Source organism: Pleurodeles waltl, chromosome 7 (genome assembly GCF_031143425.1).
Source record: "Pleurodeles waltl isolate 20211129_DDA chromosome 7, aPleWal1.hap1.20221129, whole genome shotgun sequence".
Classification (NCBI taxonomy): Eukaryota; Metazoa; Chordata; class Amphibia; order Caudata; family Salamandridae; genus Pleurodeles; species Pleurodeles waltl.
In genome coordinates this window covers 782017731-782039057 of record NC_090446.1, presented here as the reverse complement: position 1 = coordinate 782039057, position 21327 = coordinate 782017731, and the positions used below count along the sequence as shown (strand labels likewise).

Here is a 21327-nt window from a genome sequence, read left to right as displayed (position 1 = left end):
GATGTGCAGAATAATGATGGACTGGGAATGCCCCCAGTTTATTATCAGTGGCTGAGATTAATTCAAGCATTCTATCCATCATTTATTTGTAGATTTCAAATTAAACAGGGCAGCCTGAGTGTTTTTGACCTGGCTGCAGTGGCATTGGACATCCTCACCAGCTTACCATCTCTTGATTAAAGCATTTTATTCTTGGCTTTGGTCCCTCGGTTCTTGGTGTGATGAGGTGGCTGTTTTATCTCCTCTGGTGGCGGTTGTCAGATTTATTGCTGTTTGCGCTTGGCTTGGCATAGCTTTGCTCAAGGGCACTGTTGAGGGTTATTTTCCAGCTGGTTCTGTTTTTCTTTGTTTATTGGTTCAACCAACTTTGTTCAGATCTCTTATGCGTTTTCTGAAGGAGCTGCTTGCCCCCTTTTTTTAAATTAATTTATTTAGTACCTTTTTGCCATTAGTAATGCCATACTGGTACTTTGATCTAGGGATCACCTTTCTGAAGTTTTCACCTTTCAAACCTATGTGCAGTTGCCCATTGAGATTGCTTACTCATACTTTTTTCTGAAAGCAAGTACCTCAGTTCTGCGTATTGGTGAACTGCAGACTTTATGTGCACATTACTTTCACTGGTTTTTTTTCTGGGAATGCTAGTCCTGTTAAACTATAAGTCTTCTGGGTCAGTCCATCAGCTGCTGCTGATCTGTTGACCTCCTCATCCCACCAAGGAATTAAAAAGATTGCATCTTACGGATCCTTGCATTTCTCTTAGTTTCTACATTATACAACTCACAATTTTTGGGTTGATAACCAGCTTTTCTTGGGCTATGCTGACCCCAAGAGGGGCAAGGTAATTCAGAAGCATGAGATTTCCTGCTGGGTTGTTGTACAAAGATCTGCTGTGCTGTGCTGTTGCTAAGAAGCAGACCCTAAATTAATCAGGTTGAATGCCACTTCTTTGCCATAGTCTCTGGGTGTTCCCATGTTGAACATTTGCTGAGCTGAAATGTATGCTTCTGTTCCTACCTTTACCAGGCATTATTGTTTGAACTCTGAAGTCCTCGGATCTCCCACATTGGAAGTACTACTTCTAAATTAATTTATAGGTGAGAAATTTGCAGGTAGATGTTTCCACAAAAAGAATGGTAGTGATCTTTCTAATGCATTCTCAATTCATCCGCAAATTCCTCACTGATCACCCCCTCCGCCCTGTTTCGAGTATTCTTGAGATTTTTTAATACGGTTTCTACTTAGTTCTTGCACATTGCTTTTTCTTTTAATCTTGTAAGCCTAGTCTCTGCCTCTAGGATGTGGAAAAAAGGACGAGAAACTGACATCAGCAAGCCAGTGAAAACTGTATGTGGTTCCTTTACATTTCTGGGTAGGATTCCAGATTTGAGTCGGAGATATGGCACGAGCTGTTGTCACAGGAGAGCTATTTCAACCACTCTGTATCCAGTCTGGTTCCTGCAAGGTATTCAAGAAGTTGAGGAAGCTATGGGCAGATAAGAGCAACCATTAGAAGGATAGTTACCAAAGGTAAGTAACTTAATTGGTTTGCTTACCTAGCCCCCAGTACTATTTTAGAGACCAGCTTAGAAAGTACTTATTAAAGCACAGTGTGAGGTATTGGGATGCCAGAGAATGAATGACATTTGTTATCACTCCTTTTCTTATGTTGAGATCATATCAGTAGTTACTTAAGTCGGCTTCAAAAATATGCCAGTCATTAAAACATAAAGGGTTGCTCCTCTTCGCCTATCCCTTTTGCCCACTTGTTTCATTTAATCTGTATTCTATTTTCTCTTCTTGAATGGCTCAGACAGACAGGCGACACTGTTTTTGATTTTTGACAAAGCCTGGCTTTGTTGTCTTATTCAGCATTAAATTGAATTGAAATAAAATGCACTTTTGTTTTCTAAACCCAGTGAAGTCTAACATTGTATCACTAGGTGAATCACCTGTTGCGTCTGTAGCTTCTGGATCACCTTCACCTCTCTCAGCTATTTCTGCTCCTCCACCTCTGGGACCTCAGAAGGCAAATAATGCAAACCATGACAGGAAGGTGCCACCTCCTATTGGAACTGAAAGACTTGCCCGCATTCGACAAGGTGGTTGTGCAACTCCGACGCCAGTAGGAAACACCTTTAGTGCTCCAGTTGGACATGGTGGTATCTGGTCCTTTGGAGTAAACAGTGCATCAGGTAAGTCTGCTACACCAACAATATATATAATGAAATTCTATTTTAAAACTGTTTATCTCTCATACCTTTGGGGGCATTCATGATAGAACACAACACCCATCATTGTGAAGCTCTATTTAACTTCTTAGGGTTTTAATTTTAAGTAAAAAGTGGATGTATAGATGTGGCAACTTGTTCCATCTGTATTTTCACTCACACAATAGTTTTGTGAATTGAGCTTGCTGATGAGTGCCTTTGTCTTGATCCTTCAAAACACTTGTGCAGCATTAAATCAGTAAAACCTCTGCCCCCAGTATGTTAAAGCAGAACACTTTCATTTTAAGGACCACATAGCTATTTTTGTGGATTTGGCTTAAATTGCAACTCCCTTCAGAGGCAGTTTTCACCATGTGTGTTTTCCTATACATCTTGTGGCAAGGCTGTCTCTTCATTTTAGACTTCTTAAAAGAACCATATTATAAAGCTAAAGCTCCTACGCTTGAGCTCTTTCAGTGGAGCTTTATTTTTAGAGGATCATTTTTTTCTGGCCTAGTGTTCAATTCAATGTCTGCCTAGAGAAGATCATCCACCATGTAGGTCTCTGAGTTAATAAGCCAATTGATTTTTTAAGATCTAGATTTTGACAGCACACCCTTTAAACAGGCCTATTGCTCATACATAGAATGGGCTGTGGATTTGCCTGTTTCCACCTCTGGCTGTCCTTCACCAGTCCCTTTTAACCCTTGGCATTGGGCTTTGCCAGTCACATCTTAGCTCTGCTATTGAAGTATTCATCTTTCACCTAGTGCTGTTGGCTGTTTGGGTATATCATTCCACTTTAGTGCTTGCATTGAACTGCATGAGGGACTACTTTATAACTGTCGTCCCTTTTTTCTGCTCAAGTGAGCTCACTCCTGCTTCTCATACTCTGTTCCTTCTCTGTCCATTGTAGGAAGCTGGCTATCTATGTAGTGTACCAAATTTAGGGGTATACTATGCAGATGGTACAGGCGACTTTTACTGGTTTGCAGGGGTTAGGTAATAATACCAAAAGCTCTCTTTAGTGGTAGTGTGGGCGAGCCCTTAGGCTTATTAGAGGGTAGTCATAAGCATTTGTTGAATGTGGAGTCAATAAATGACACACACTCGAGAAGAAACTCAAGACTGATGTTTAGAAAAATATTGTAACTTTTCGTATATAATGTTTTAACACTAGAAAAACTTCAAAGAAGATAAGTACTGTCTCAGTTGTATTGATCTAGCAAGTAACACTTGTACTCAAATGTGTTTTTTCCACGATAAATACTTAAAAGTACTTTTACTCCAAGGGGGTCCTTGCAGGCAGTTCTTGGGGGTCCCCTGTAGGTTGTAGGGTGCTAGGGGAGCACCTTACAACCGCCAGCAATACAATTCTATCTGTCCTGGGGTGTCTGGATGCAGTGGTGCTGTTCGAGTCAGGTGCCTTGCACACTGCACGGTTAGTAATGAGGGCTGCTACATAGAAAAGACTGCAAAGGGGGACTTGGGGACAGGTCCAGGAGCTCCCAGTAGGGGGAATCAGTTGGTGGGATTCCTTGGAGTCAGGGAACACCATTGATTGTCATGGACCGGGGGCGGGGAGCTCTGGTTCAGCGGGTCTTTGTCATCCGTGCTCCTACGTTAAGGCACCCATGGTAATTGGGTGGACCTGCAAAAGAGGGCTAGAGTCAGGACCGCTGGGTCACTCACGCTGATGTCCTCTGGGTTACTGACGTCCCTCTACGGCTGGTCCTCAGTTATGGCGTTTAATTCTGGATAGGATTATAAACAAGCTTTGGTTGTTGCATGGGGTCCGGGACTCCTGGTGTCAGGGCAGGATGACTGCGGTGGGTCCTGATGTCTTCACACTTGGTGGGGAGACAGATCTAGCCTCCTGGAGTACAGTGACCTCCTCCTTAGTGGCTGCTGTGTTGGTGTATCCGGTAGTCAACACAACAGTGAGCCGGGCTTTGCTGTTGGTGAGTGCAGAGCACTCGCTCCTTCTCTTTTTGGAAGATGCTGACGGCTTGGTGCTGTGCTGGGGATCCTCTGAGGCTTTTGGAGTCCCCGCAGCTGCAGAACGAGTCAGGTTGTTGGGTCAGGAGCAGGCAGGCAGGGTTTTGCACCAGAAGTCCACAGTTATTGCATCTGCAGCTCTTATATGTCCTCTTCTTTCTTCAGTAAGACAAATATCTACTTCCAGTGTCTGGGCCACCTAAATACTCAATTTAGGGGCATTTAGGTGAGTGTAGGGTATTAGCGGTCTACTTACCCTGGGGGTGACTGCTCCTCCTATATGAGTACTTCCTGTGGGGAGTGGGCATAGCCCTGTCCCAGAATTCCTAGTACCACCAAAACCAAGATGGTAGAGCCCTTCCTCGAGTGTCCACTTTGGGTAGCCCACCTTAGGGGTGTGACCAGCCCAAAGGCATGCCATGCCTACTGAATAACTAATTTTCCACCTGTGCTAGTGCCAAATGGGCCTCAGGGCAGAGGGTGACATTTCCCAGTCCTGGTAAAGCCGGGTTGCATATTAAAAGCGGCTAGGGGCTTTGAACCTCTGGCTCCGATATGCTAGATCACTAGCCATCCTGCTGGAGAAGGTGTGATCACCTTCCTCTGGAGCAGACTTTTTCTGTCCTCTGAAAGCGCAAGCTTTCACCTACAGGGGATCAGAAACCCGTCTTCCTTGGCAGGCTGGTTGAGGCCAGTCAGCCAGCACACTAGAGGACTAGTAGATTCCAGGGGCCACCTTTATGGTGCCCTGGTGCACATCCGAATAAATCCAAGACGTGCGTCAGTCTGGATGTATTAAGACTAGGTGTTTGATACCAGTAAAGCCATTAAGTAGCCAGGTAGCTCATACTGACGAGTCTCTCCTACATACCTTAAGATGGCTTCCCTGTTCACTTGCAACATCTAGTAATCGAACTACACATTACATACAATCCTCTCTGCCGTAGGGCTCTAAGGCATGCTATAGGAGTGACTTAAATATATTTACATGCAGTGAGTGGGGCATGGCACACAATTTGGGTGCCCTATCATGGCTTGCACCATGACACGCAGTCTGCAATGGCAGGCTATGTGCAATTTTAAGGGGGTTTTGGAGGGTGGTACAATACATGCAGCCCTTTTGAACACTCTCCAGGCCCTAGGTACCAATGGTACCCTTTACTAGGGACTTGTAGAGACATTAGACTCTATTCCAGTTGGATGCAATTAGACATTTAACTCATTTTAGGGAAAGAGCACTGGCACTGGGGACCTGTTGAGCTGGAACCCAGTGCACCTCAGTCAGAAAACCTCCGTACCAGTGAGCAGAAGTGGGGGTGACCATGTCCAAAAGGGGCACTTTACTACATTCATCCTCTTTGTTCTCTCCCACATCCCTATTGTGAGGAAATGCACTGTATAATATGGTGTCGGCATGAAGTCTCCGCTTGTAATAAACTACCAATCCATTAAGGTCTAGTCACATTTCATTTTTAAAACTTTAGCTGAACCCTTTGTGGCTGTGACTGAGAGCAGTCAGGCTTCAATAAAAGAACAGGTGTAAAGCATTTATTCTGATAAAGACTTTTAGCTGCAGGTTCCTTTCCTTAGAGTTATCCAGTTTTAGTGTGTTTCAGTCTGCAGAGGGACTCTAACTCTCCCATCACAAGGTGGAGGTAAGGAGTGAGGTTGAGTTCCACGACAATGTCCTCTGAGCTGCTCATTTTGTTACTAAAGTTGGGGATTACTTTTAGAAACTAAAACACTACTTCTAGCTACCTACCCCTAACTATGGTGACTGTTAAATCCAAAAAGAAATGCTAAGGGGACTTAACCAAGGCCCTAGCACGACTTAAAATGTTAGAAAAATTGTCAATTCAAAAAATCAGTTGAATCTAAAGGCAATTTTGGAACGTATTCTTGTAATGAGATATGACTGAGTAGTCCAGAAAATGCAAAGTTGTAGACCCCACCGCAGATCCACCAATGTAGGAAGCTGGCTCTGTATATACTATACTAATATGACATATTGTGCACAGAGTCCAGGGGTTCTCTAGAGTCTGAACAGAGGCTAAAGTAGGTAATACCAAAGCTCTCTTTTGTGGTACTGTGGTTGAGCAGCTTGGCTTATCAGAGGGTAGTGCAAAGCATTTTTCTACTCAGACAGTCAAGAAATGAGGCACACACTTAATGACTAACTACAGGCCAATGGTTTTATATAGCAAAAATATACTTTCCAACTTTATTACTAGAACCAGAAGCATTTTGTTGCAGGTAAGTACAGTTGACAATAGGCACCAAGCATATGTATCAAATGTACTTTGTTTGGTTTTTGTAAAGAAAGCAGTATACAAGTAAGTACCAATGTATTGTGCCACCCTACAGGACCCCTCACCAAGCACATGCACACTGCCATTGCAGATTGTGTGTGCTGGTGGGGGAGAAAAAGGCCAAGTTGACCTGACACCCCTTCCAGGGTGCCATGCCCACAACCCACTTCCTATGGCATAGGTAAGTCACCCCTCTAGCAGGCATTACAGACCTTAATCAGGATGCACTATGCCACAGGTGAGGGCAGAGCTGCATGAGCAATATGCCCCTACGGTGTCTAAGCCCATTCTCAGACATTGTAAGTGCAGTGGGGCAATATTGAGTACATGGGCTGGGAGTTTCATTACAAACTCCACAGCTCCATGATGTCGTCACTGAAGACTGGGAAGTTTGGTATCAAACTTCTCAGCTCATAATCCCACGCTGATAAGTGTTGGATTTATTTTCTCTTAGAAATGCCCCCTCTATTTCACCCAACCCTTTAATTTAAGGCCGACCGGTCTGTGACATCCTGCCACTAACAGAAAAGTTTCTGACCCTGTGGGGTGAGAGCCTTTGTGCTCTTTGGGGTCAGGAACAAAGGCTGATCTGGGTGGAGGTGCTTCAACTTCAATACTTGTCCTGCCTTGTGTTACAGTGGCCCAGGGCCATCCAGCTAGTGGAGGTGCTGTCCCCCCCCCTGCCCCACCTCACCCCTCTCCCCCCCTGGCCTTGGGGAATACGACTAACAGTCCAGCAACATCCAGCTGGCTCCTCTCCTACTTATGCAGTTTTTGGTTTTCCGCAACAGACTCCCTGGACTCATTTGACAGCATATTTGTGACCCCTGGTGGCCCCCCGTTGAAAAGAATTGGGCTCCCGACGCTGTGTTTGCACCAGGCTGCCCCTGTGCAGCTAAGGGTCTGTGCTTGGTGGTGGCCCTGAAGTCACAGGTACTTACCTGCAACCTGTTTCTTTTCGAATGCCCTCAGTCCCAATAGGATTCTATTAAAAAAACGAAACCAACTTCGACCTCTGCACCCGACCAGCCCTGTGTTGCTGGTGTTGCGCTTTTGGGATCAACTTGAACCTTGACCTGTAGACTACCGAAGACTGTGATCGTAAGTAGAGTACTTACTTGTAAACTACACAGGACTGCGTTGTTTCCTATGAGAAATTGCACTTTTGAAATTGAAAACTGTTTTATTTGCAAAACCTAAACAAAGTACATTTGATAACTTACTATTGTACTTACCTGCAACAAAGACCTTTTCGTTCTAGTAATAAAGTAGCAAAATATTTTTTTGCTATAAAAACAATTGGCCTGGAGTTAGTCATTGTATGTGTACAACAAATGCCTTGCACTGTCCTCTGATAGCTACCTGCTCAGCCACACTACTACTAAAGAAAGCAGCATTATTGTTATCTTCTTTGGCCTCTGTTAAGCCTTTGGGGATCCAGTGGACTCTGTGCACACCATACCTCATTTTGGTATAGTATTTACAGAGCCAGCTTGCTACACCGGCACAAAAAGAAGTCATCATTGAAATGTTCAACTTATGCACAACTGTCAGCTGACGGCGCGAGGAGCATCTGCATTCTAGGCCTTGCTCAGAGGTTGAGTCTGCGACTGGGATGACCCAGTGTCTTCCTGAGTTTACAGGAGCCAGAGCTATCCCCGCTCGACTTAAAAGAAATTTGACACCATTTGCCTCCTAACTGGGCAAGACTACACCTCCGTTAACCCTTCGGGTCCCCTAGGGGTCAGCTGGGGCCTCTCTTGGTTCTGCTCCAGCAGCTCTGGTGCCAGTTGGGTCCAAGAATCCATTCCTGTATTTGTACTGATGCTGGTCATACCACCTCCACCTTCCCCTACCCCAATGCTGATGCTCACGGCACCCACCAGCGGTGCCATTCCGATTCTGATTCCCATATCTGATAAGGAGCCAGAACGGCGCTGTTCGATGCCGTATCCGGCTCCATCGGGAGCCTTACCTTCCAGATCAGAGTTTTAGCTCTATTCTTGTGGGTTAGGAGTCGCAGAGGAATGGGAGGTATCGCTGTGCCCTGAGGAACTCCAGCCTTATGATCAGGATATAGACTGGCCTGAGAAACTGTGAAGCTAGTGGCCTGGACTCTTCCTCAGATACTGGCATGCTTTCTCCCCCTACTGTGGCTGTGGAGGAGGTAGAGTCTTTTATAGTGGTGCGGCAGAGGTACTTGACCTTCAGCTGCTCTTGGTGGCAGTTAAGGCTAATGTATTTACAGAGGTGCTTCAGCCAGGGGTCTGCCCATCTGAACCACCTCTACTCTCATTTAATGAAGTCATTTTGGGCACCTGTTCCAAACCCAAGACAGGGGTTTCTGTGAATAGGACACCCGCCCCTTGCCAGCGCCCCAACCTAGGGGACCCAGCTTTCCCCATTAAACACCCCTTTCCTGTGAGTTTGGTGGTCCAGTGTATGAATTGCCCCTTTTTGACATGGGCATCCCCCACTTTGTGCCACAGAGGTTTTTTTTTCTTTTTTTTTTCTGTGCTGCACTACGTTCCTGCTAAACATGACCCAGTGACAGTGCTCTTTTCCTAAAAACAGGTAGAATGGTGTACAATTGGCACATTCCTCCACCCCTGTAAGTCCCTATTGAATGCTACCCCTGGTACCTACGGCTTGGGCAGAGGAGAGGGTCCCTAAGGGCTACTCTCGGGCCCCCCTTACAATTGAGAAGCACACAGCTGCCATTGCAGTCTTCGTGCCCTAGTGCAAGCCAGAAAAAAACCCGACAATGCACACTCTTGGTGGGTCATGCCCCCATCACTGCAGCTAATTTTATGTAATCCACCTCTACGGCAGGTCTAAGAGCCGAAAGGCAGAGTGCAATAGACTTACTGTGTGGCCATATCTGCGCAAGTGAATATGGCCCTGTGATGCTCAGCTCCATTGCTGAGCATTGCAAGTGAACCAGGAAGCCATTTTAAGGTATGTGCTAGACACTCTTCAACATGAATGGCTGTAGGAAGTTGGCTCTGTATATTCTATCTCAAAGTGAGAGATAGTGTGCACAGAGTCCAAGAGTTCCCCTTAGAGGTTGATAGTGGCAAAATTAGATAATACTAATGCTCTATTTTGTGGTAGTGTGGTTGAGCAGTAGGCTTATCAGAGGGTAGTGTTAAGCATTTGTTGTACACACACAGGCAATAAATTAGGAATACACACTCAAAGACTTCACTCCAGGCCAATAGGTTTTTATATAGAAAAATATTATTTTCTTAATTTATTTTAGAACCCCAAGATTCAGAATTTAGGTAAGTACATACATTTTAAGGTACTTCACACAGGTAAGTATGGAACTTTGAATTAAAACAGTAATGTACACAGTTTTGGCAAATAAGCTAATTTAAATGTGGACCCTGCAAAAATCAACAGTTCCTGGTGGAGGTAAGTACTGGTTAGTTTCTCAGGTAAGTAAAGCACTTACAAGTTCAGTCTCCGAGGCATAGGCAGCCCACCGTTAGGGGTTCAAGTCAACCCCAAACACCCAGCACCAGCAACACAGGGCGATTAGGTACAGAGGTCAAAGGAGGGCCCAAGTAACATAGGCGCCTATGGAGAACAGGGGTGCTCCCCGGTTCCAGTCTACTAGCAGTTAAGTACCTGCGTCCTCGTGGAGCAGTCCAGAGGGTGGTTTTGTAGAGCACAGAGGGGTGGGGGGGGTCCCCAAACAGGCACTCAAAATACACCCTCTACGGCACAGGGTCGGCCGGGTGCAGTGTGTGAACAAGGTGTCAGGTTTTGTATTGAAGTCAATGGAGGTACACGGGGGTCACTCTGGCGATGCAGGCATGGCACAGGGGGGCTTCTCGGGCCAGCCACAGACTGGGCTAGAATTAGGGCTGCCTGCTGGTCACTCCTGTACCGGTGGTTGGTTCCTCTCGGTCCTAGGGGCTGCGGGTGAAGTGCTTTGTCCAGGTGTCGGGTTCCTTTGTTACCGGGCAGTTGCGGTCAGAGAGAGCCTCTGGATCCTCTCAGCAGGTGTCGCTGTGGGGGTGCAGGGAGGTCGACTCAGGGTGTCCACGTCGTGTTGGTCACCTGGGGGTCCTCTCTGCAGTGTTGGTTTCTCTGGATTCGGGCAGGGGGCGTCGGTTGCAGAGTGTGAAGACCCACTTCCAGAGTTAGGCTGGAGTCTTCTTTAAAGATGGTTTCTTGGTTATGGTTTTGGACAGAGCCACTGTCCTTGGAAGTTTCTTGGTCCATTAGGTGCAGGTCACTCCTCTGAGTCCTCAGAGGTTGCTGGTCCCGCTGGATGCGTCGCTGTGCAGGTTCTCTGATTCGAGAGACAGGCCGGTAGGGCTGTGGCCAAGTCAGTTGTTGTCTGTCGTCTCTGCGGGGCTTTCAGGAGAGCAGTCCTTCTTTCTACCGGTTGGAGGCATCTGGTTTCCTGGGTTCAGGGTCACCCCTAAATACTCAATTTAGGGGTGTGTTTAGGTCTGGGGGGCAGTAGCCAATGGCTACTGTCCTTGAAGGTGACTACACCCTCTTTGTGCTTCCTCCCTGTGGAGAGGGGGGCACATCCCTAATCCTATTGGGGGGAATCCTCCAAAGCAAGATGGAGGATTTCCTAAGGCAGGGGTTACCTCAGCTCAGGACACCTTCGGGGTTGTCCTGACTGGTGGGTGACTCCTCTTTGTTTTTCTCATTATCTCCTCTGGACTTGCCTCCAAAAGTGGGGGCGGTGTCCGGAGGGACGGCCATCTCCACTAGCTGGATGCCCTGGGGTGCTGTAACACCATGCTTGAGCCTTTGAGGCTCACTGCCAGGTGTTACAGTTCCTGCAGGGGGAGGTGAGAAGCACCTCCACCCAGTACAGGCTTTGTTCCTGGCCACAGAGTGACAAAGGCACTCACCCCATGTGGCCAGAAACCCTTCTGGATGTAAGCAGGCTGACAGGAACTGGTTAGCCTAACACTAGGATTTGGACTGGTATACAGGGGCCATCTCTAAGATGCCCTCTGTGTGCATTTTCAATAAATCCCACACTGGCATCATTGTGGATTTATTGTGCTGAGAAGTCTGATACCAAACTTCCCAGAATTCAGTGTAGCCATTATGGAACTGTGGAGTCCGTGTTTGACAACCTCCCAGACCATATACTCTTTATAGCTAACCTGCACTTACAATGTCTAAGAATTGGCTTAGACACAGTAGGGGCATAGTGCTCATGCAACTATTCCCTCACCTGTGGTGTAGTGCACCCTGCCTTAGGGCTGTAAGGCCCGCTAGAGGGGGTACTTACCTATGCCACAGGCAGTGGGTTGTGGGCATGGCACTCTGAGGGGAGTGCCATGTCGATTTAGTCATTTTCTCCCCACCAGCACACACAAGCTGTGACGCAGGGTGCATGTGCTGAGTGTGGGCTCCCCAGGGTGGCTTAATGCATGCTCCAGCCCTTAGAGACCTTCCCTGGCCACAGGGCCCTTGGTACCAGGGGTGCCACTTACAAGGGACTTATCTGTGTTCCAGGGCTGTTCCAATTGTGGAGACAAAGGTACAGTTTAGGGAAAGAACGCTGGTTCTGGGGCCTGGTTAGCAGGGTCCCAGGACATTTTTAATCATAACTAGCATCAACCAAAAGAAAGAAAGTTAGGGGGTATCTAGGCCATGAGTCATTTTCCTACAATGACCCAGTTACATAATGGCTTCTCCAAACCCTATGGTGTTTGGTATCAGACACCTCATCTTGATAAATACAGGCTGATGCCAGCCGCACGTTTATGTGAACATGCACCCAGTGGGCACCTTAGTGGTGGCTCCTGAACCTCACTAGACTCTTGGTGTGCTGAGTGACTATAGTTTATTCCAGTCTGCCACCACCAGACATGTTTCTGACCTCTGCAGGTTAGAACCCACGCTCTGAGTTCAGAAACAATGCCTGCTCCAGAAAGGGGTATTACCACCCACTCCAGCGGAATGGCTTGGTGATCTGCATACAAAGTGTGAGGTCTTCAAAGATCCTGCCTCCTATGGTATGCACACCTCCCTGGCTTTCCTAGTCGTGGGGGTAGCTACCTCCCTGCCATGAAGGCCCATTTGGCACCAGGACAGGCAGGAAAATCAGCTTGTCATCTTTGTTTTGGTCGGAACTATGTTTTCTGGGATAGGGATTTGCCCAGTCCCAACAGGAAGTGGTCATTACGAGGTGTAGGCTCCCCCAAGGGTAAGTAGCCCATTGGCTACTACCCTAAGCTCCCCTAAAAATACCCCTAAATTCAGTACCAGAAGCCAGATTTGACGGACAACAAGAAGAGGCGGACACAGAAGAGCGAGAACTGCGGACACCTGGTAAACTTTGAGAGCAAAACCCTGCCTACTTACCTACTGCCATCCCGACATTAGAGACATCACGACTCGTCCTACAGCTGTGGGGACTCCCAAAGCCTTGAAGGATCTCCAGCACTTCTCAGCCCATCAGCATCTCCCTTGGACTGGAGGAGCCACTTTGCTGCTACTTGCAGACACAAACCGCAAAGTCCAGTTCACCAGCCTGCTGACCCCCAGGTCCACCATCACAGCAGCTTTCCAGGAGGAGGTCCCCGTTCTCCAAGAAGTCAGTCCTGTCTCCCACCAAGTGAGAAGACCCAAGAAACCACCAGAGCTAGGCTGCATCAGTACCTCGAGTAATGGACCCCATGCACCAACCAAGGCTTTTTGAAGCACACTCTGGACTCTAACAGCAGAATCGAAGACCTGCCAGTGAGGGACATCAACATCCCAGAGGGCAGCCTTCTCAGTCGTCCTGTTGCCTTATTCTGTCTCTCCTTCTTCAGGTCACCCAAAGAACCATGTGCACCTTGACACAGGAGCACTACCGCTAAGGATCCAATGCACCCCAGCACCGCGGCCGGGGCCGCGACTTCCAGTGGTGTCCCTCTGCTCTCCAGATGCCCACCAGCTACGCCCCCTTGTTGGGAGCTCCCAGACTTGTCCCCAAGCCCCCTTTTGCTTTCTCTTTCCAGGTGGCCCCCTCTCTTCGCCAAGTGCTCAGTGCGCAGGAACCAGACACGACCAGCACTACTACACCCAGACACTCCTGGGCAAGTAAACCTGAACTGCTGGTTTGGTCAGTAATTCTGCACCCGCTGCACCCTCCTACTTACAGGGGGCCCCCGAGCACTGAGTGTAAGGACTCCTATGCAGACACAATACTCTGGAACCTGTGCTGCCTAAAAACACATTTATCTACAAGTGTTACTTACTTGCAAATCACTCTAAGAACTGCAACAGTATTTAGTTTCCTATAAATGTTCTGGTGTTTACATATAATACAAGCAAAGTAACTATTTTTGTAATCTATTGGTCTCGAGTTGCTTCATGAGTGTGTGTGTGTGTCATTTGTCTCTGCCCTGTCAACAAATGCTTAGCATTACCCTCTGATAAGACTAACTGCTCGCCCAAACTACCACATAAGAGAGCTTTTGGGATTGTCATTTTTACCCATGTAGTTGCCTTGGACTATCTGCATAGTGTCCTCCTACATTGGGTCACTGCATAAATAGCCAGATTCCTACATCCAGGCTTTCACCTCCCATGTTAACCCTGGGGCATTCTCTACTGCTCCTCTCTGCAGGGAATCCAAGAGGCTGAAGATGCTTGGGAAGAAGATATTTTCTTCTGCCAGCCTAACATTGCGGTGTGTGAACGCCACATTCCTTTTGGGTAGCTATTCCCACACTCTGTGGGACACGGTTGTGCAAGCTCTGCCTTCGGTCCTGGAAGAGGCCTGGGCTGTGCTCTCCCAAGTTGTGACAGACGAGAGAAAAACAGATAACTTCACAATTCATTGTGGACAACCAACTCGCTGGGCACTGCCGTTTTGTTAACGGTGGCCCTTGGGCGCCACTCCTGTCTACAGACTACTGGCTTTTTGGTGGATGTCACGTCTTCTTTGATGGACATGCCATTTGATGGTTCCCGTCTCTTCAGAGACAAAGCGGACTTTGACATTTTAAGGACAGTGTGGCTACAGCCCGAACATTGGGCTTATCTTCAGCCCCTCACCACCCCAAGTCCGCTTTCGCTCCTTTTGTGACTACAGAAGGGGATATCTTCTGTGCCAGTATCCACCCAGCCACTCTGCTGCGCATGCTCCACAGCCCCTGTTGGCCGAGTTCACAGTATCCACAGACTTCATGTAGCAGGCAGCCAGAGGTTGGGTCAGTCCACCCCACCCCACAGCTGTAGCCTCTAAACCCTCCTAATCTGCCCATAAACCATTATGGGCATTCAGTTGGTGGCAGTCACCTGCCCCGCTGGCAGTCCATAACAGTAGTCCGAAAGGGGTACTCCTTCCTTTTCGTGACTACCCCTCCCTTTATGCCACCATCTCAAAAGAGGCTGATGGAGAATCAGCTTCCTCTTCGCCGCTAGGAAGTTGCAGCTCTTGGCCAAGAAAGCCACAGAGAAGGTACCAATGCCAGAAATAAGTTGTGGTTGCTATTCCAGCTACTTTCAGGTGCAAAATAAGGGTGGAAGCCCTCGTCCTAGTCTAGATCCGAGATCTCTCAATTACTTTCTCAAGAAAGAGAAGTTCAAGATGATCACACTTGCTCAGGTTCTTTCTAGGAGACTGGATGGTAGACTTGCAGGATGCATATTTCCCCATCCCCGTCCTGCTTGCCCACAGGCATTGCCTGCGGTTTATGGTCAACAAGTGCATTTCTAGTTTGCCATGCTCCCCTTTAGTCCTGTAAAGTCGCAGTGCACCACACTGGACCCTGTCTCCCTGGTACTGACGATAATCCAGTGCTGAAGCTTGTGACTGATCACAAATGGATGTCAGTATGATCCCAGCCGTTGTCACTCTGTGAGATTCCAAAGGTTCCACCCACTGTCATGCATCCTAATTCCATTTTTGTGCCTCTACTGTGTCACATCTATCAATAGAGGCTATGTTTTTGGCTCTGAATATGATCCTTTCCTAGCGCATGGTGCATCCCAGGATATTGACTATGGTGGGGAGAATGGCTTTCTCCCCCTCATTACACTGATGATGGCTTATACCTCCATTTACAAAATGCCACTGGGGTTTGATACCTCCCATGAGACCGCTTTACTCACCACATTGGCCTCCAACGTAGGAAAGTGATTCAAAGGGCAGCTAGAGTAATGGAATTGCAGCTGCACTCTATTGACACAAAACATTTCTTTTGACAGAAATTCTACATCCTGGGCTAGCAGCATCTGAGCCCTTAATTCCATTTAATGATCCCCTCAAAGATACCTTGAAGGCTACTTGGTCGAAGCCATCATCTTGCCCTCCTAATACATGGCAGGTAGCCAGTTGTCTAGACCAGCGCCTGATGAACTTGACTTTCTCACAATGCACCTTATTCCAGAAAAAACAAAAATGTACAGGCCCCGACTTGTAAGGTGAAACTATATGAATTTTAAGCCAATCATGCCGGATAGAGGGTCCAAAAAGATTGATGCTTTGGTAAGCATATGTTTTCCTCTGCTTCTTTGGCACGGAGCTTCATGAACTCTGCCTACCTGTTGGGGCGCTAACAGGACGTCCTTTTGGACATGGGCAGCAAAAGCTTGCTGGCAGTCCCAAGGGGCCTCCTGGCCTCTTTTGCCCAAAAGATAAACAACTGGCAGAACATGGCCAAATATGTTAACCATGCATGTTTGGATGCCACGCACTTCTCTGGCAAAGTGGTCGATATCATGGTTGTGCTTCTTAGACATACCTGCCTGAGGTACAGTGGTTTCTCCAGTGATGTTGGGCTTATCTTATGGAGATGCCCTTTGATGGGTCTTGCCTCTTTGGGGAGAAGACAGACTCCACTTTGGAATGCTTTAAAGACTGCACATTGCTTGGGGCTATTCTCCTCTGCCCAACAGTTTCTGCACCAGTTCAGGAAATTTAATGGCTATCCTAGGGTGCTACCTTATAGGCAGATACTATCTTCCCAGCCAGTAATTCAACAGATAACGGACACCACTTTTCAAATTCCTCCATCTTGTTTTGGATGGAATTAGCATTCTAGGGCCAGGGTTATGCCCCATGGAAGTGGTCATATGGAGTGGGATGGCAAGAGCAGCAGAAATGGTGTTGGGCTTCTCTTATGGAGGTGCCCCTTAATGGGTCTTGCCTCTGTGGGGAGAAGACAGACTCCACTTTGGAATGCATGCACTTTGTGGTGCAAAACCATGCCTGCCTGCACCTCTCTTGACAGTCGTGGCAGTGTGACTCGTCCGCAAAGCTGGAGAACTACAAAGCCCTCCGATAGCCTGCCAGCATCTCCCAAATTACTGCCTGTCTCCATTGGAGTAGAGGAGCTGCTTCCCTGCAGTCCGCAGGAACTGAAAAGCAGAGTCTGGTCGACCACCTTGCAGCCAATGCTGCAGATGACCAGGAACAGGTACCCATGCTCTGGAGGACCAGTACTGTCTCCACACCAAGTGTGATGACACAAGAACCATCCGGAGCTGTGCAGCACCAAACCCCGGGGTACCAGATGCCCTGCACCAACAGTGAGAGTCCCTTCTGGATTCCCAATGCACAAGGAACAAGCAGTCGTTGAGGGACGTCAGCACCACTAAGACACACTTTGTGAGTGGCCCAGCAGTCTTGATTCTGCCCCTGCCAGCTCTTGGCACCTAACTGCGAAGAGCATCTTTGTGCACAGAGTCCAGCTGCCCTATCCACTCTGCATCCAAGCCGTCCAGCCTGAATCCTGAAGAACTGGATGTGCCCCCTTGCTTTAAGGCCCCTTGCAACCCAATCCCCTCTTTGGGAGCTCTCTGACTTGTTCCTAAGTGCCCCTTTTGCATCCTGTTTCCAGGTGGTTTCCCATCTCAGGAGCATGCCCAGCTCTAACCTCACCAGCACCCTGCTCCCAGTGAAATTCAGGGAGCTTCTGGCAAACTGCTGAATTACTCTGTACCTTGGGCCCCTACATCTCTAAAACCTGAAGGTGAACCCGTGAAACCAGCTTTACCTACCTTCATGCATTATTGGCTTTTCCTTTCATAGGATTGCATTGTGTGTAAAGATGCACAGATTTAATGTCTTTACTTACCTGTAACAAATAATGACAAAAGCAGTACTTAGTCTTTTACAAAGTTCTTAGTTTCAAAACATATGTAAAAGGTAGTGTTATATTTCTAAATTGGTCTTGGATGTATTCTTTGAGTGTTTCTCATTTGTCTCTGTGAGTACAACAAATTCTTTGCACTACCCTCTGATAAGCCTAAATGCTCGCTTACACTAACAAAAAAGTGTGTGTTAGTATTATTTACTTTTGCCTCTATCAACCAATTGAGGATCCACTGGACTCTGCACATTGTACTTCCTTTTAGTGAACCAAATGGAGAGCCAACGTCCTACAATGACATTAGGCATTTTGGTCCTGCAAATTGTTTAAAAAGGCAAAGTGCTACATTTTCTGTCCTCCCCATCAATTAATAATTCCATACCAGATTGGATTTTAGATGACCATTTATCAATCCAGATGAATTATGCTTACTGCTCTCCAGTGGTTTCTTAGAGGGAGTATCGGACTCCGAGAAACCTAGGGTGTTTTATTCACGCTATTTCATCGTCCTGAAGAATGGCAAGGAAGGCTTAATGCCTGCCTTGGACTCCCTCCCGCTGAACACCATACTTGGAAGGACGAATTCATAATGCTGTCATTGGCCCAGTTGATATGTGCTCTGGACCCAACTGACTGGATTGTGTCCTTGGACTTCCAGAACGCATATTTTCATATACCCATCCTGCAGGTCTCACAAGCATTACCGGCGATACAAGGTAGGCCACCAGCATTTTTAGTTTGCCTTATTCCTCTTCGGCCTCACCAGTGTCCCTTGGGTTCAGAAAAGTGATGGTGGTTGTCTTTGGCCCTTCGTAGGTCGAGAGTTCCTGTGTTCCATATTTTGACTTCTGATGAATATTGTATCCACAGGTTCCTCACTTTGTGAAATTTCTCCAGATGTCATACTGGATCTGAAAACTTTTAGAGCAGTACCTCTATTCACTGGTAGGTAGCAGTGTGTGGCCTGCACCAATGTGGTTCAGCTCCAGATGTGACAAACATATCCGCATACATTGCCAACTCATGCATGCTGATGTCAGTTCTTTTCTTTCTGTGTCTTCAGGTGAAGATCTGGCTTCTCCCTAGTCTTTTACCAGACTTTTGAAAAAGGAAATGTCACCCCCTAAAACAATAGGGTTTAAACTGTGCAGGTACTACTGAAAGCACATGTTTGTCATGGACCCTCATAAAGTCTGTTTCTGATACCTGGGGTCCGATCATGACTCTAAAGCATGCAGCGACTGCAGCCAGGTGAACCTGAATGCCGGGACCGTGATAACAAACTGTATGTGTCCAAACACAAGACGTCTCCTCACGGTGATTGACCGATGTTCCCACAGCAGACCATTGTTGACAAAGCACAAGAAATCCAAGCAGGAATCAGACCCTTCCAGCCACTCTCAATCTCCAGAGAACGAGCAAGGGCATCAACGTGCCTCTCCATCTTGCTCCCAATCTCCATTGGAGCCGATTTAGAATTTGGTCCCAAAGCACCTTCGTCTGCAATGTTGCAGCAGGTAGAGGCATTCAAAGAGGCCTTGCGGCATGTATTTGACACTACATTGGTGCTCTCGGACGCCGTTAGGCTGACAGGATCCAGAGGGGCCTACAGTCAGGCTTCCGTTGCTGGTCCCCTATATGTATTGCTGGTACCCTTACGACCCTCATCGGGTTCAGCACCAGCTTTAGTGCAGACACCAGTCCCTGTGCCATCCCCTGCGCTAGTTGCTCTCACGTAGACTCTGATGCCGATGCCAAATGAGGATGCACATCCTATAGTGCTATCCAACTCAGAACTGAATTCGCCATGACCCTAACAGAAGTCACGCACATCTTCGAACTCCAATACTTTGCTGTTGCCACATGATAGGGCCCAGAATTTACACAGTCTTATTGGCATGGATTAGGACACTGATAACTAAGATGACAACTATTTCCCACTAGTTCCAAGGAATACAAGTATGAAAAGTTTAAGGATGACAGTGTGCTGAGCACACATATATATATATATATATGTTCGATGGCATGTGTAGCTGCAGATACACATGCTGTGCACATCCCGCCATCTGGTGTTGGGCTCGGAGTGTTACAAGTTGTTTTTCTTCGAAGAAGTCTTTTCGAGTCACGAGTCCGAGGAACTCCTCCCATTTCGACTCCATTGCGCATGGGCGTCGACTCCATGTTAGATTGTTTTTTTTTCGCCATCGGGTTCGGACGTGTTCCTTTTCGCTCCGTGTTTCGGGTCGGAAAGTTAGTTAGAATCTCGGAAAAATCGTCGGTATTGTTTGCGTTCGGTATCGGGTTAGTTACAACAGATCGACACCGAATTAAGAAGAGCTCCGGTGGCCCTTCAGGGTTTTTTCGATCCCCGTCGGGGCCTGGTCGGCCCGGCCACGTGTCTCTTCAAGGCTGATGGAACGGACCTCATTCCGCTTCTGTCCAAAATGCCATAACAAGTATCCATATACAGATCAACACCTGGTCTGTAACTTGTGTTTGTCACCAGAACACAAGGAGGATACTTGTGAGGCCTGTCGAGCGTTTCGGTCCAGGAAGACACTCAGGGACCGAAGAGCAAGAAGACTGCAAATGGCGCCAAGAGTTTTTTCAAAATGCCTAGCAGTAGTAGCTGCACATATCAGAAGGCAGCAAATACATGTGTTCCCGTACCTGGACGATTGGTTAATCAAAACCAACACGCTAAAACGGTGTTCACAACACACAAAATATGTCATAGAAATCCTACACAAACTAGGTTTCTCAATCAACTACGCAAAGTCACACCTTCTGCCGTGTCAAACACAGCAATACTTAGGAGCAACAATCAACACAGCAAAAGGGATTGCTACTCCAAGTCCACAAAGAGTTCAAACATTTCACAATGTAATACAGACCATGTATCCAAAACAAAGGATACAAGTCAAAATGGTAATGAAACTACTAGGCATGATGTCTTCATGCATAGCCATTGTCCCAAATGCAAGGTTACACATGCGGCCCTTACAACAGTGCCTAGCATCACAATGGTCACAAGCACAGGGTCAGCTTCTAGATCTGGTGTTGATAGACCGCCAAACATACATCTCGCTTCAATGGTGGAACAGTATAAATTTAAACCAAGGGTGGCCTTTCCAAGACCCAGTGCCACAATACGTGATAACGACAGATGCTTCCATGACAGGGTGGGGAGCACACCTCAATCAACACAGCATCCAAGGACAATGGGACATACAGCAAAGACAGTTTCACATAAATCACTTAGAACTGTTAGCGGTATTTCTAGCGCTGAAAGCATTTCAACCCATAATAACCCACAAATACATTCTTGTCAAAACAAACAACATGACAACAATGTATTACCTAAACAAACAAGGAGGGACACACCCAACACAGTTGTGTCTCCTAACACAGAAAATATGGCATTGGGCGATTCACAACCACATTCGCCTAATAGCACAATTTATTCCAGGAATTCAGAATCAGTTAGCAGACAATCTCTCTCGGGATCACCAACAGATCCACGAATGGGAGATTCACCCCCAAATACTGAACACTTACTTCCAGAGTTGGGGAACACCACAAATAGATCTATTTGCAACAAAGGAAAACTCAAAATGCCAAAACTTCGCATCCAGGTACCCACAACATCAGTCGCAGGGCAATGCGCTATGGATGAACTGGTCAGGGATATTTGCGTACGCTTTTCCCCCTCTCCCACTCCTTCCATATCTAGTA

The 21327-nt window shown here is 47.2% G+C and overlaps 1 protein-coding gene across 3 annotated transcripts in view; it reads left to right on the top strand.

Moving 5' to 3' along the window:
* Window positions 1-21327, top strand: part of ANKHD1 (ankyrin repeat and KH domain containing 1) — an 896896-nt gene that overhangs the window by 721081 nt on the left and 154488 nt on the right. For all 3 annotated transcript variants that reach the window (XM_069199295.1, XM_069199294.1, XM_069199296.1), the window contains exon 31: window positions 1944-2195. In XM_069199295.1, coding sequence (XP_069055396.1) covers window positions 1944-2195 — 252 coding nt within the window. The remainder of the gene's footprint in view (window positions 1-1943; window positions 2196-21327) is intronic.